Here is a 14,110-nt window from a genome sequence, read left to right as displayed (position 1 = left end):
TCTAACTGCAGGTTTTCAACACTGAATAATCCAAATCTAAAGTAATTACAGTTTTTACCCTTCTTTGTAGTCGGTAGGGAGAAATTGCCATTTGTCTAAATTACATGGAATGAATATATTGAGATCTGTTCCTCTACATCTACTCAGAGCTGCCCCCGCCTTAGAACGAGTTGGGGACTGAGCACCAAACTCATGAGTGTGACTGTGATGGAAGGCAAGTTCTCCTCCCTTACAGGACTCTAAGGAGGCTCAACCTCCTCCTCACAAATCATTGTGAACACACAATGACAGTGCTATCTCCTGGTTTTTTTTAAAAAGAACAAGTAGAGAAGGAGGTGACAGTAGTACAGATCCAAGTATAATAACTGTGATCTGTGTTAACTTTGGTTAAAATTGCCATTTCTCTGTGACATAATTTAATCACCTTAAATGCTCTTTGCAGGAAAAAATTTAAGATTCATTAAGCCAAACAGGCAGTATGACTAGCGAAGGGCATGAGTCATACATCTGGAAGGAGAAGGCTTCCCATATGTATTCCTCTATTTTCTCTTCAGTGTTTCATATAAATTAAAAGGAGTGAGATTTAAGATTTCCCACAGTCGTTAGCATTTCCTGAGTTGTAGGTGTGTAGTCAGTTGCATGCCAGACTGTCTAACCTGAGATCTTCTCTGAACAGAGTGCTGTCTGTTTGAGATGCTATTCTGATGTGCCCACCCATCCCCATGCATAATTTACAGCGTTCTGATCGCATTCTGGGTCTCAGATCGCTTCAAAATTAAGCTTAGCAGCACTGATTTTTACAAGCTCAGCTTTCTTTGAGCAATAAATTCCTTCAAACGACGAACTAACTTACTTACCTAAAGGTTAGTTATCTAAATCTAATGTATCTGTCCCAGGCTCCCTTTATAGTAATTGGAAAGTTCGTTCTCATTTAGAGAGCCATTTAACTTGTCCTCAAATAGGTGTCATAGTATATGGGATGAATTACTGTCTAAAAATGTTTTATTTCTATCCTGGGATTCTTCAGGGAAATCTATCACTAGGCTAGTGGTAGATGTCTAGTTTTTAGCCTTCTAAGCTGAGGTGATATGGATGTGTGAGAAAATATGGATGTGGCCAAGTCACAACAGAAAAGACGGTGAGACAGCATTTGTAGATTTGTAGAAGGAAGGAGAAGAAAATAGTGGAAACTATGCAAAGGCCCCTTTACTGGGACACAACTGGTTTTGCTCAGAGTTACAACTAGAGGCTGATTTTTATACCCTCACATTCTCTGAGGCACGGTACTAATTTTTGTGTTCTGCTGGGTGCAACTAATGAGAAGGGCTACCCTGGTCCTCCGGCTGCAGACATTTTCTAGTTCACGTATTTGCCAAGTACAGAGTTGCATAACTCACTTTACTTTGACTTATTGTTGTTTGCGTTTTGCTTTTTTTAAAAAAAAGTCTAGATTTTTTGCAGTTTGCTACTTTAGAAAGAGTTGAGCTATCTTCTATAAAAAACTAATTAGTTTTGACCTCCTTATACTGTATTTTATCATGTATTACCAGGACATACGTAAAATGCTGCGAGTAGGGCAGCTTTCACTAGAATTGTTAGAATTGTTTTCCTTCCTGATTTCCCAGAGCTGAAACCTGCCATTTTTCACAGCATGCTGTGAAAATCCTATATTCTACACCTATTCAGAGAAGATGTGATTTAAACTTGGTGCATTTGAGTGTGGGCTGTTATTGTTTGAAATAGAGTTTTAACAATAAGTAGGAAATTCATGTTTAAAGGGATCAGATTGTGTTAGAAATTGTTGTTACTGATGACACTTATTATTTTGTTTGTATTTCTAATATTTGTTTCAGCACCTGAAATTTGGAAAGGTTTTGAGTAAATCTAAATCAATAAAATAAATCTTTCTCAATGATATTTTGGGTATTGAATCAAATTGATACTTAACTTCTTCTCAGGTAGTAGAATATAAACCTTTTTTCCAGTTATGTCCTTTTTTTCTTCTACACCCCTTTTTCCCCTGACTATAATTTTCCTTATCAGTGGTAGAGTAGTGCATATTTGCTCCTGAAGTGAGTGTTCCCAATACTAATTTCATGTCCTATTCTGAGACTCTTCTAAGAGTTTTTCCTATCTTCACTTTATGGGGAAAGGCTAGTAAATACTTAAATATGCTCATTTTCAAATTAGTCTTTTCTTGAATTGAACTGTATTTTAAATTTTTCCTTAATTTTTCTTTTTTTTTTTTTAGTTATTATTTTTTAATACTAAACTATACCAAAACTCCTCAAAATCATCCAGAACTGTTTATGAACGTTGTTAGCCCCACTGCTAACTCCAGATGTGTATTTCTGTTCCTTTATCTCTGCTTCAGGATGTATCACTGTAAGGCCAGAGCAAATCATGGTCACTGAAAGACTCACTTTCCTTTTCCCTGACACAAAGTAAAGAGGTCTTTTTCTTATGTTTTGGAAAGATGTTTTATTAAGAAATATCTGAGATAAAGATACTCTGGCATAAAAACCTTTGAATATTTCTGCTAGTGGCGCCGCTTCATATTTTTCAGTTCATTCCAGTAAGCTTTTTCTTCTGAATGGTGGTGGCAGCTACCGTGGGGAAAAAGACTCCTCACACAGGAAGAGTCTTCCCAATTAACCAAGCCCAATCCTTCTGATAGCCTTGAGAATCAAACCTCATCAGTAACTTTCTGGAATTCAAAGGAACCTGTTTCTCTCAGGTTCTGCACCCTCATTAACCTCTTCAAAGAACTCTGAAGATTTAAGCAAGCGCTTTCTTCCCCTTCACTGAAACCAGGTGGCTTGACCCTATCAACTCTTCATACAAGTTTTCTAATATTCTGATGAGCGTGGAGATGGATTCTCCAGTGGCAGACATTGATCAGGTCAGGCCCAAAGTCGCTTTATCTGAGATATTTCTGCTTGAAAAGCACAGAACTCAATTAAAAGCCGTTAGAACTTACATACAGGATGGGATGTCTAAGTTTTATACATGTATATGTGAAGATTTCTGGTGAAATAAATGAACTTGTAGAAATTATAGAAGAAAAAACACTGACAGCATGGGTAATCAATCCTTTTGCCTTCAATGAGGTGAGGATACAGCACTAGTAACTTAGATTAGTAACTTAGATTCTCTCAGAGGGCAGCTCTTGTCCTATCAGCATGTCCCTACAGAATGTTTATCAATTTGATGTGGTTTGCTTGCTTGTTTGTTTTTAATACAAGGACTAATAGCCCTAGAGAGTGCATGAAGGAGTCTGACTCTATTGCTGAGTAAAAGATTGCACTGCGTTTGGAGGGGACATCCCGGGCTCAGGATTTATACAGAACTGCTCTTGGGAGCATTGTCTTCATCACACACAGAGCGCAGAATATGTGAATTTGAATGTCCTCAAACTAATAGCTTCTGGATCTTAACAGGGTCTACATAGGAGCTGGGTGTCTCATCTCTCAAAATGTGCATGCAAAAAATCCTTTCACACATTAAAGTTGCAGGTTCTGAAGGCAGTTGTAGGTAGCTGAAGGTTAAAGAGAAGAAAAATGCTCAGTGGGTTTGAGACACTTCAAGGATGTGAAAGGAGCTGTTTTGGATCTCAGCTCTAGATGCCTAAAGGCTTCTTTGGGACAAGAGTGTCTGGGTATGATACACCATATTAAACTTTAAAAAAGTGCTAGTATGTACCTTACATAAATAGTTCAGCTGTAGGATTAGAAGATAATTCTCATACAGATTGACACAAATAAGAGAACATTATCCAGAAAATACTTTTTCTTTATTAAAGACACATTGTGCTTTTTTACACTGTATGTTTTCCAACCATTCCACTTGAACCACTTGCACTGTATTGACCTGCTCTGAGCCTTTAGGGAGGCTGTTAATATCTGTAACATGAACCCGCAGAAGTGTCAAATATTAACAAGTGTTCTCTGCCCTGCTGGTGCTGAACGTTGATCCACCTCAGGCATCAAGAAACTGAGCGAGCTAATTTGTAATTGTTGCCTTTCCTGTTCTCTCATATGGTGGGTAAGCATGCTGAAATGTCTGTCCTCTAGGTATTAGACCTTATATAGAAACTTGCATCACCCTCATCTTCACAGTAGCAGGATCCCACCTGGTAGCATGTTAATTGATGTGACTAACATCTGTCTCCTGTGGTTCATTGTTTCTCTCATCCTGTCCCCAGAAGCAAGAGTGTGTATTTAGCCATATAATGTTAAAGATATTAATATATATTGAGTCAAAGGTTTTCAAGCCCCCTATTTCCTTTAGCACTTTCTGTAACAGGAAAATTTTCTTGTGACTACGAAATGTTTGCTTTTTATTTAACTAAAAATATTTGCTTTCAGAATTCATAGAGGAAAAAAAAAAAAAGTGTGTCTGTACATCATTTCTTGCCTAGTCTGTTGTCCTGTCGTATGAAAAGAGCATATCAAAAGTCATCCCCTGGATGATCTCTTTATTTATTTATTGTCTGGTTCCTGAGCACTCTTTGGTTCAGAGGCAGCTACGACAAATCATAATTGCCCATGGCTCCCTCAGTAGAAGGTTCAGGCACTAGATGAGCTGAATCACCTCCTGAAGTTACTTGTGTCTCTCTAGTGTAGGCACCCTGAGCATTTGTCTGAGCCCTCCAGTTAGGACCCTTAAGTTAGGTGGGCAGAACGTGTATTAAAGTGTTCATTAACTTGTCACAGAAAAGCATGCCTTTAAAAGGAGTGGGATGCTCCATGAAGGAAAAGGTGCTTACTGTAAGCTTACTTATTTATAAATATCATAACCCATTACTTCCTTCACAAATATGCACAAATATTGTTTCTCATAGGTTGTTTGCTTTTTGTGGTTTTTAAATAGACTGAATATTATGATCTTATCACAGTAACATTCTTAATAATATTGTACAGTCAATATATTTTTCCTGCCATTTGTTCATTTCACCTACAGGTATTTATGGAACCATTTATATAACAAATTGCTAGGAAATTATTGTTTTCATTATCATTCGTCAGTATTTTACATAGATCCCACTGAAGCACTGTGGTTTGGACAATACTCCACAGTTTATCAATGAATAAGCTGAGTTCTTAAATGAGTAACTGATTTCTTTACCCTTGCAACGTACAGGTTGTTCTTCACAATTCTCATCAGTAGGCTGTGTGTTTTACATAACACTGGCATACATAGCATGTATATGTTGATGCAAGTTACTTTTACAGCTTGATAATATGCTTTGATTTATTGCTCTTCTGAGCTGTGGTGTTCTGTTTTTCCCTTAGGGATACGATGATGGATATGGAGGTGAATATGATGATCCAAGCTATGAGGCATATGATAACAGTTATGCCACCCAAACACAAAGGTAAGCATTTGTACTTTTACATTAATTTTTCAAAGAACACTTTTTTTTCCTCTTAGCTTTTCATGTAAGTTTCCTGTTTTATTTTCCACATTAAATTCTACAAAATCTCACAGTACTTTAAAAAGCTGACAAAAAGCAAAAATGGCAGAGTTTATATACAGAATTATTCAGATGAAGCATAAATACAAGCAGTTATACATTTAAAATTGGTGCAAAGTAAGTGTATTTTTAAAAAAAATTGAGTGATTACATCATTTTCCTATCTGATGTCATTCTGAACTTGTTTGTGCAATTTTTTTTTTTCCTTTACTAGTGCAAAGTTGTCAAGGGTATCTAATATTTATGGATTTTGCAATGTTTTAGGCAAAACCAGAAGGAAATTATTAAAAAAAAAAAAGTTAAATACCTGCCACTGGTTGGAATCCACCATCAAGGTAAACTGTAGAAGGGAACTGCATGCCTGAAGTAAGGCTGAAACTTTTTCAGCCAGTTACTTTCTCAGCAACTCTCAGAATTTATAAAAGCAACCAAGTTTGGAAATGTATTTTGTGTCCTTACTGTGTGCAATAATGGGGAAAATTACATTCACATCTTTTATGATTTGTGTCACTAAAACGAGGCAACAAAAATGATCGCTTTTTATGTATTCATACACCACACACACTCATATATTAATTCGACAGATGGTCCATGTTTATTAAATATGGAATGACATCTTTTTCACAGTTAAGCTGAGGGATAAAAGGGTGCTTCAGCCAATTGTTCAGAAAATGCTCTTATGGGTTGCTAAGAGTACATGTAAGATTGTGGAAAGACAAATGAAATTTTAACAAGACATAGATTTTAACTGAGTGTAATTCTCACTGGGCAAGAAAGTGATGTATATGGACAGAGTTCTGCACTCTAAAGACCAGAGGACCTTAAATTTGCTTTTTGTTGAACCATCTTTTTTTGTTGAATGCTTTGCTGATGAAAATGCCTGTCAGAATGATGTTCAGCTCCAGAACTGCTGTAGTGAGCTGATAAAAAAATACTTTGTAAGTATTTTTATAACCAGTGAAGAATATTTAAAAGGATTTGTCACACCTAAATTTGAACCCCATCAAGTGTACTTTAACAATAGTTTTAAGTAATTATACATTACTAGCTGCACCCATCATGTCATTGTGTAGGTAGATATTCTTGTTGTCAAATGTACTCCAACTTTTTTGAAAATAATTCAGCCCATCTTTTACTACAATAGTGAATTGTCACAAGAGACACTGCCTCTGGTGTAAAAATAATAATTAGTTGGAAATCTCTCTGCTATGACATTGCTTTGTATCATCTGAATTAACCTGTTATTTCTTTGCAAGTTGATGTCCCAGGCAACTAAATGACAAATATATCAAGTTTATAAGAAGTGTATTATAATCAAGCTAGAACCGGCAGTGATAATTTGACTCAAGAAAGAAAATTCATAAAGAGTCACATAATTTTGTCAATTAAACAGCTATTAAGTTTAGTCATCAAATATGTTTTCCATAAAGGTGAGCTACCTGCAGGATACTTAGTCTATTTAAAATCTGCAACTAAAACATTTCCTTTTGTAATCTATGGCAGGACACACAGTCATACTTATCCATATTGAGTGGCACTGAATGCCACAAGTAGGCTATGGATTTCAAAGAGAGCATTTTCTGAACTATACACTACTTATTGCAAAGATTTACAGAACAAATGGACCATTAAATAAGCAATTTGGATTTCTGCACCTTATTGGCCATTTAGCTTCACAGAAATGCCTCCCTACTGAGCCAAAATAATACAATATAATAAAATAATATGACCAAAATATTTGGCTAGGTGTATATACCTAAAAGTTCTCTCTCAATCACAGATCTTGTTATTAGTAGACTCCAATCATATGAGCAAGAGATATCATGCACACACCTAGCAAAGAAGATAAGTTGTACTGCTTCAGAGTACTCATCCAGTATGTGATCTACAGGGAAAAAAATTAACACAAACTCGTAGACAATGTCTGTGCTCAGAGAGAAAAATACCATTACTGCCCTCTGCAGGGATTGACTGAAATTCTAAAGCATGAGATGAGAAAAAACTGTAGTCAGTGGCTTAATGCAGAGTCCCAAGATTTCTGTTCATGTTAAGGGCAGACTTTCCACTTGCTTTTTATGGCTTATTAAGGAGTCAATATGGAAATTCTTAGAGAAGGTACAAACTCTTGTCTGACCGTCTTACCACGCATGTTGACCAAGCCTTACTCTCGTCATTGCTTCACATTGAAGAATGTGTCGGGTCGGAGGATGAGACAGGGATGGGAATGGACAGGATGGGATCAATGGACTGAATGCAAGCTGAGTTCAGCATGCTTTAGAGCAGAGCACGTACTAAGTTGTGCCTTGTTCTAGTCACTAAATGCACAGAGTGAAGATAGTGTTTGGGTATCCTGCCACCCCCACCCCCTCATTACCTATACCTTTGTCTTCCAGACCTTATTTCTATTTCCCATTTGCTCAGCAGAGGCTTTCTGACCATATATATTCCTCCCAGGGGCTCTTAGTCCTCATTGCCCAAGAGGTCTGATTTAGACTTTTTTATAAATTAGGCTCTGCCAACAGCAGAGAAAATGAGCACGCTGTCAACATACACCACTGTGCTATGGCATGGGATTATGATTTAGTAAAAGGAGTACCAAAAATACCTAGTCCCAGGAACATCCAGATGCAAACGGAGGTAAACGCTGTCCTTCTGTGCACAAGTATCTGAAGATTTGTACTAAAGGTCAGGTATAGTATTGCAGGTCCAGCAATATATTTTGTATAGGTCCTTCTCTGATGAACTCTACCACTGCCACCCTTCCAGACAATGAGCTCTGTCCTTCATGACAACAGTCTGATTATTAGACTGAAAATAGGGGAATGGGGTCACTTGCAGAAGAGACCATGACAGAGTCTCAGGATCAGACTGGAGTGAAACTCACAATAAGTCTCCGTGGGTGAATGAGCGAAGAGGCACCTCAAGAGCACTTTGAAATGGGCACAATAGTCAACTTGAAGAAAGAACGGCAGGACCCTCACTATGGTAAGTGTCACTTGTACCTTATTACGTTTGGGGAGACTTATTTTAGGAAGGAGAGAATGATGGGTTATAACAAATACAGTTATTGCTACAGTCTATATTGCATGATGTATGTCTCCTTTTAACTAACAGAAGCTGTATTTCTAAAGCTACCTTTTCTTCCTTCTCAACTTCCTGTCCCATAATGACTACCCAGAACACAAGGTGGAACCTCAGGACAAAGATTTAAATGAACAACTGGCTGCCCTTCCCAAATGTGTCTATAATCATTATTTACAAGATTACGCAAAAGACTACAGGTTTAGCAAGGGCATTTAGAAACCCTACTCATTTTAGAAATTTGTTCATACTGATGTCAAACTACAGTTTTTAAGGTAATTAGAATGAAAGCTTTGTCTGATGCTAAAGAGAACAGGGAGACAACCATTTCAGTGGGCAGGGGAAGACATTGGACCTGACATACTTCCCATAGGCAATGTTGCACTGCACTTCAAATTTCTTGATGAAACCTCTTTTTCCTCTTTCTTCTCCTCCCTTCTATGCATTGTGAAGATGGCTTTCAGTGGTAAGTACCTCTGCCTGCCCAGACACACCAAGAGATATTCAGTAGTTGTTAAGTTATACACTACTCCCTATGCACTTGGAAGTCAGACAGAGAACGCTCAAACCCTTTCTGCCAGCTAGATTTACCTCCTGAACCTCTAGTCCGTCAACTTTGGTTAAAAATGTAAATCCTAGACATGCTATTCAGAAGTAAAAATCACTTTCTGAATGTGACTACCATCTCTGCTCCTCACCATTGCCTGTTCACGTGTCAATGCTGAGGTGCAGAAGGGAGGTAAGGGAAAGAATTGGCCTGATGATCTCAAACAGCATTGTCTTGTCTCAGCAACTGCTTAATATCCATCTAAGTTTTCCACTCCCCTTGCACTTGGTACTTAAAAACTTGTCAGAAGTATATTCTGGTTGTCTAACAGAATTCAGGTATTACACAGAATTGCTCTCACTGCATAGGTGTTTAGCTAGACTCAACCCTCAGCTGAATGTGAGCCATTCTGTCAGATGCTGCCCAGTTTCCATTGCTAAGGTAGATGTCGTTCCTGTGCAGGCCTGCAAAGGCATGCTGCTTGTCCAATTTTTGATGATTGTTAGCAGTTCAAGCACACTGATATTCTCAATGGCTTCCAACCATGTTGGAACACGTGTTGGCAACCATTCTTCCTTTCCATTCCCACTCAGATATTGGTTTAAAGAAATAAACATGATTTTTACAGTGCAACAAGCAAGCTCATAAGGCAAAACTCCAAAATGGTAGAAGTACCAATTTCCAACTCAGCTGTAACACAGAACATGTAGGAGAATCCTATTAGTTTTCAAAATGTAATACGCTTTTTTCTTTTCTTAGCAGGAACTTTTAAGTCTGTTGAACCACCACCACTGTCCAGGATTCATGGGCTGAAAACTCTAGAGCACCAGGAGGAAAGGATTAGAAAGTCTGCCTCTCTGGTTACTCAGAAGTCGTGAGGGAATCAGACTGTACTGCGTGCAAAGTGTTGCCACACTCCTCAGCCAAGACCAACAGAATAACTTTGTGGAAGTGGATCATTTGCTGATGAATCAGATGAGAACACTGGTGGCCAGAGGAGCCATCTTCAGCTCTGCTACCACATCTGTAGTCATCTCCACCGACCTTTGTGTCTCTGCCAGCATCAGCAGTTTCATTTCTTGTCTCACAGTCAAAGAGATACTAAGGAAATCTGGGATGGACTGGCCGGTCATAGGACAAATCAGGAAGGGTATGGTCTATTTAATCCACTTGTGCATGACCTATCCAACCATATGCAATGTAAACAATGGTGCCTGACAGGGAAAAGCAAAGGAAGTCAGTGATTGTCCATTGAAGCTTAAAATTTGGGTTTGATATAATTTCCCTGTTCCACAGTGCCTGGCACGAACACTCCCACATCAATCAGTTCTGGGTTTTGTGAACATGTAGTTGGTGTATTGGCAATGGCTTCCAGGGCTGGTTCATTGGATTGTTCTTCTATCTTTTGTTCTGTCTGGCTTTTGTTAAAAATATAGTTCAGCCGCAAAATGAGTTGCTGAGTGGGTGCTTACTAAAGAAAGAAGAGCCTGTGACTCCCATCCTAGGCTGCAAATATCAGAAAATCTGCAACATACTGACAGGAATAGTAAATAATTCAGTGATAAAAGATAGATGGAAATAGTGCAAAACATTACTGTTACAGATGTCATCCCATAGTGACACAGGCCTTCTCACGACATATCTTCATCTATGCTGTGACTGCAAGATGACATAGGTAAATCACGTTTCTCTTGCCTGCCTGGACCCAGCCTCGCTAATGACAGTAACCCAATTTTAGGGCCTTGAAGCAATTCTTGGCAAAATATTTACTGTTAATCTTGCAAATATTTTATATAATGCTATAGGCAAGAGTCCTGTGGACACACATTCCATGCTACTATGCAGATCGTTTTGGGACAATGACATCTTTTTAGTCTGTCAAACACACACTGCAAACTCATCCTGCATCTGCTAAGCAAACAACCCAACTTCTGTTTCTGATGCAGAAATGCATGTTACAGGTCATGTCATCCCGAACTTCCTCGCTAAGAAGTTAATGGTAATACAGAACTTAAATGTTAACATAAAGAAAGATGGCATAATATGTCTGAAATAAATTCTAAGTTTTTACAGGGTCTGAAGACTTACACACATTGAGTTAGATAACTGCCAGGATGAAATTATCTTAGCAGACTGAAGAAGAGAGAAAGGAAAGGTGCAGTATCAGAGAATTTCAAGTCGACTGGCATAGCTTTCATCTAACTGAATTATATTTAATTGAAAAGATATAATTATCTGTGGTTCATACCAATAGCTGTGCTGTCATGTACAATCTCCCATTGGGCTCCTGTTTCTCAATGCTAGTAACAAAAATATAATGAGAAAAACATGTTTCAGGGCATATATGCTGCCTATGTCCACTTTCCTGCCATGGCAGCTAGTTGCTGTGGCCATATCAATGTAGTAGTATCCCAGTAACTATATGTTCATAGCCATACCTATCAATTCAACCTGTAATAGGCTGTGCAGCTCTGATTCATGTTCTTATAATGACTCAGACCCACTGAAAATTTCAAGAGCACATTCAGCCATTGAGATTGAATATATGGCAAGTTACTGACTTTGAAAAGAAACTTTGTTTTCCTGGTTATTCTTGTTTCTGTTGTTAAGTTCTTGCTATCTACTGTACAGTTCCTTTTTCTGTAGTGTGGGCTGCTAGGACAGGAGATTTAGGGATCACTCACTTATTTCTGATATGCAGAAGTATAACATGGACCACAATTCAGCCCATGTCACTTATGTGGCTTAAGGTACAATCACTTCAGTGCAGAGACATGCTGCAAAATTACATAGAAAGTAAAACAAAGAATATTTTATCCAGTTGAATCTCCAGGAATTATTTACATCAGCAGTGTATATTTGCTTAAGCTCCAGTTCATCCTGGTTACCCTTGCTTGACCTCCAGATATCAAGACTTTGTATGTACATCTAATTCCAAAGATGAGTTCTTCACAGAGTGCTGCAAGTAGAATAACACTTTCAGACTAGTACACTTGTTAAGACAGCAGTACATAGTTCTGCTGGGCGTACATGTTCTTTGATGAACTCTATCCAACAGACCAGTCTTCCCTCCAAACTCCTTTTGGATTCAGCTTAAAATCATGGCCCTATATTTCGGTAACAAAAATGTAGTATAAACATGGGGGGGGGGGGGCGGGGGAAGGGGTGAAGAATAGTAAAACAGAACTAGAGTGCTTGGTAATGTCCATCACCATAGCTTTTAAAACCACATTAGACAAATTGCAGTAAAGAATCATGTAAATAAATGTGTGCACATAGGTAGATGAAATGATCTAGGTAAGATCTTATGGTCCATACTAGCTCTATTTTCTGTTACCTTTTCCCCTTTTTGTTCATGCATGACTAGGGTTACTTCAAGATAACAACAAAGGATAATCTAATTGGACTAAGGAAGATCTTTTGTTGCAAACAAAAAGAAATCAACCCAATTTTCAAACTCCATTTTGATTTGTGGGGTTTTTATGACTGATAGAAATCCTTTTAGGAACAATTAAAGTAAATTGGATGTTTCAAGCACTAAAAAAAGTAAATGTATTGAATTTATTTTTAATAGAGTGGGATACTGACTTTCATATGTTTTCCATGTTGTATTAAATTGCAGTAAATAATTCTAGTTCATTCCTTTAGTATAAACTCATAATAAAGATACCAGATCTTAATTTTTCACAGGTAGCATTTTCACCTATATACACAAATGTACACAAGTGAAAACTATAATACATCTCATAATAAAGTACAATGCAGCACTGGATGAACTTTCTTTTAGACTGTGTCCTTACTTATGCTGAAAAAGGGAAAAATTCATTAGGGGAAAAAATCTTAAATACAAAAATATCAAGAGAATTAAGAGTCATTAATTTTATTTGCCACTACATAGGAAATGAATATCATGGCCAACTCATATGAAGTATAAACTGTCTTAGATGCTCCTTTTAGTTTCAAGTATTGATGTAGACTTCTTACAACAGTGCCAAGGTACGTACAACAATAGTTAGTGCAAATTACAACACAAAACCTGGTTTGTCAGTCATCTCACTGGCATCTGTAATCATGAGAAAAGTAAATAAGTCTGCCAAGATTCTGCAAGAATGAACTGCTAGAAACCTTCTGCTGTGGATCTGAGGGAGAGAGAGGGGAGCAGCATTTAGAATGCTTGTAGCTTTTCCTGACGTGATAGCTGTCTGGGAGCCACCCAGTTTAGGGGCCACCTTTGTCCTTGTAAGTAAGTGATGCAACAGCGTTATTTCATTAGCATCACTGTAATGTCTAGAAATCCAAGTAACTGATCGGCACATTACTGTGCTAGAGTTGTACAAATGAAAAGCTTATGCATTCTTCAAAGATCTTTGAGTCAAAATTCCTGAAAGCTTCTACCTACATGACAGAAATAACTCTTACACTCCATTTTGTGCTTTGGCTAAACAGATATTAAAACCTTATTAAAAGCAGAACCTCTTTTGATGCAACTTTTGAAAGAAAACTTCATTTGAAAACTTCTGAAAATCTAATTAGAACAGTTACTTGAGAAAGCCATTGCCAGTAACAAATGGCTGCTGTAGAGCAGATAATTTCTGATCCCTATTTCTGGATTCAGTCTTCAGCACTGTAAAGCTTTCTTACATGTTTAGATAATGGGGAAGCCCACATATTTCCCACAAGATATTCAAAAGACACCTATCAGTTTCCTTACTTGCTGATGGACATTTGGGTGAGTGAAGAAGCCTGGCAGACTTCTAGTAAGTTTCTATCTTTTTTCAATGTCTCTAGTGTGTTTGTACCTACCACTTGTAGGTGTAGTGTAGTTCAATTTTTCCTGAGGCGTCCAAATATCTACCCTCCCTCCAATTGAATCCCCAGCTACAATGCTGTGGAGGGATTTCCAAGCAAAAGATGGCAGATATGCTCAGGATAAAAATAATATCTTTGGATGTTTAATTGAATACCAAAGAACTAAGGAGCAAGTATTTCTGAACAGTCTTAGGACA

At 37.8% G+C, this 14,110-nt stretch overlaps 1 protein-coding gene and 1 long non-coding RNA gene across 6 annotated transcripts in view; both read left to right on the top strand.

Moving 5' to 3' along the window:
- The window catches only part of LOC142600939 (uncharacterized), a 734,111-nt gene that overhangs the window by 575,218 nt on the left and 144,783 nt on the right, over positions 1–14,110 (top strand). The gene's annotated exons all lie outside the window — the stretch shown is intronic.
- Positions 1–14,110, top strand: part of KHDRBS2 (KH RNA binding domain containing, signal transduction associated 2) — a 380,284-nt gene that overhangs the window by 326,050 nt on the left and 40,124 nt on the right. For 3 of the 5 annotated variants that reach the window (XR_012834428.1, XR_012834430.1, XM_075747410.1), the window contains exon 7: positions 5,295–5,377. Coding sequence is in view for 1 of the 5 variants with exons in the window: in XM_075747410.1 (XP_075603525.1) it covers positions 5,295–5,377 (83 nt within the window). In the remaining 4 variants the exon portion in view is untranslated. Of the gene's footprint in view, positions 1–5,294; positions 5,378–7,256; positions 8,462–9,863; positions 12,876–14,110 lie in introns of those variants that run through there. The other 2 variants (XR_012834432.1, XR_012834431.1) reach the window with 2 other exon arrangements.

This window comes from Balearica regulorum, chromosome 3 (assembly GCF_011004875.1).
Source record: "Balearica regulorum gibbericeps isolate bBalReg1 chromosome 3, bBalReg1.pri, whole genome shotgun sequence".
Lineage (NCBI taxonomy): Eukaryota > Metazoa > Chordata > Aves > Gruiformes > Gruidae > Balearica > Balearica regulorum.
The sequence above is the reverse complement of the archived record's forward strand: the minus strand, read 5'-3'. Positions and strand labels throughout refer to the sequence as shown.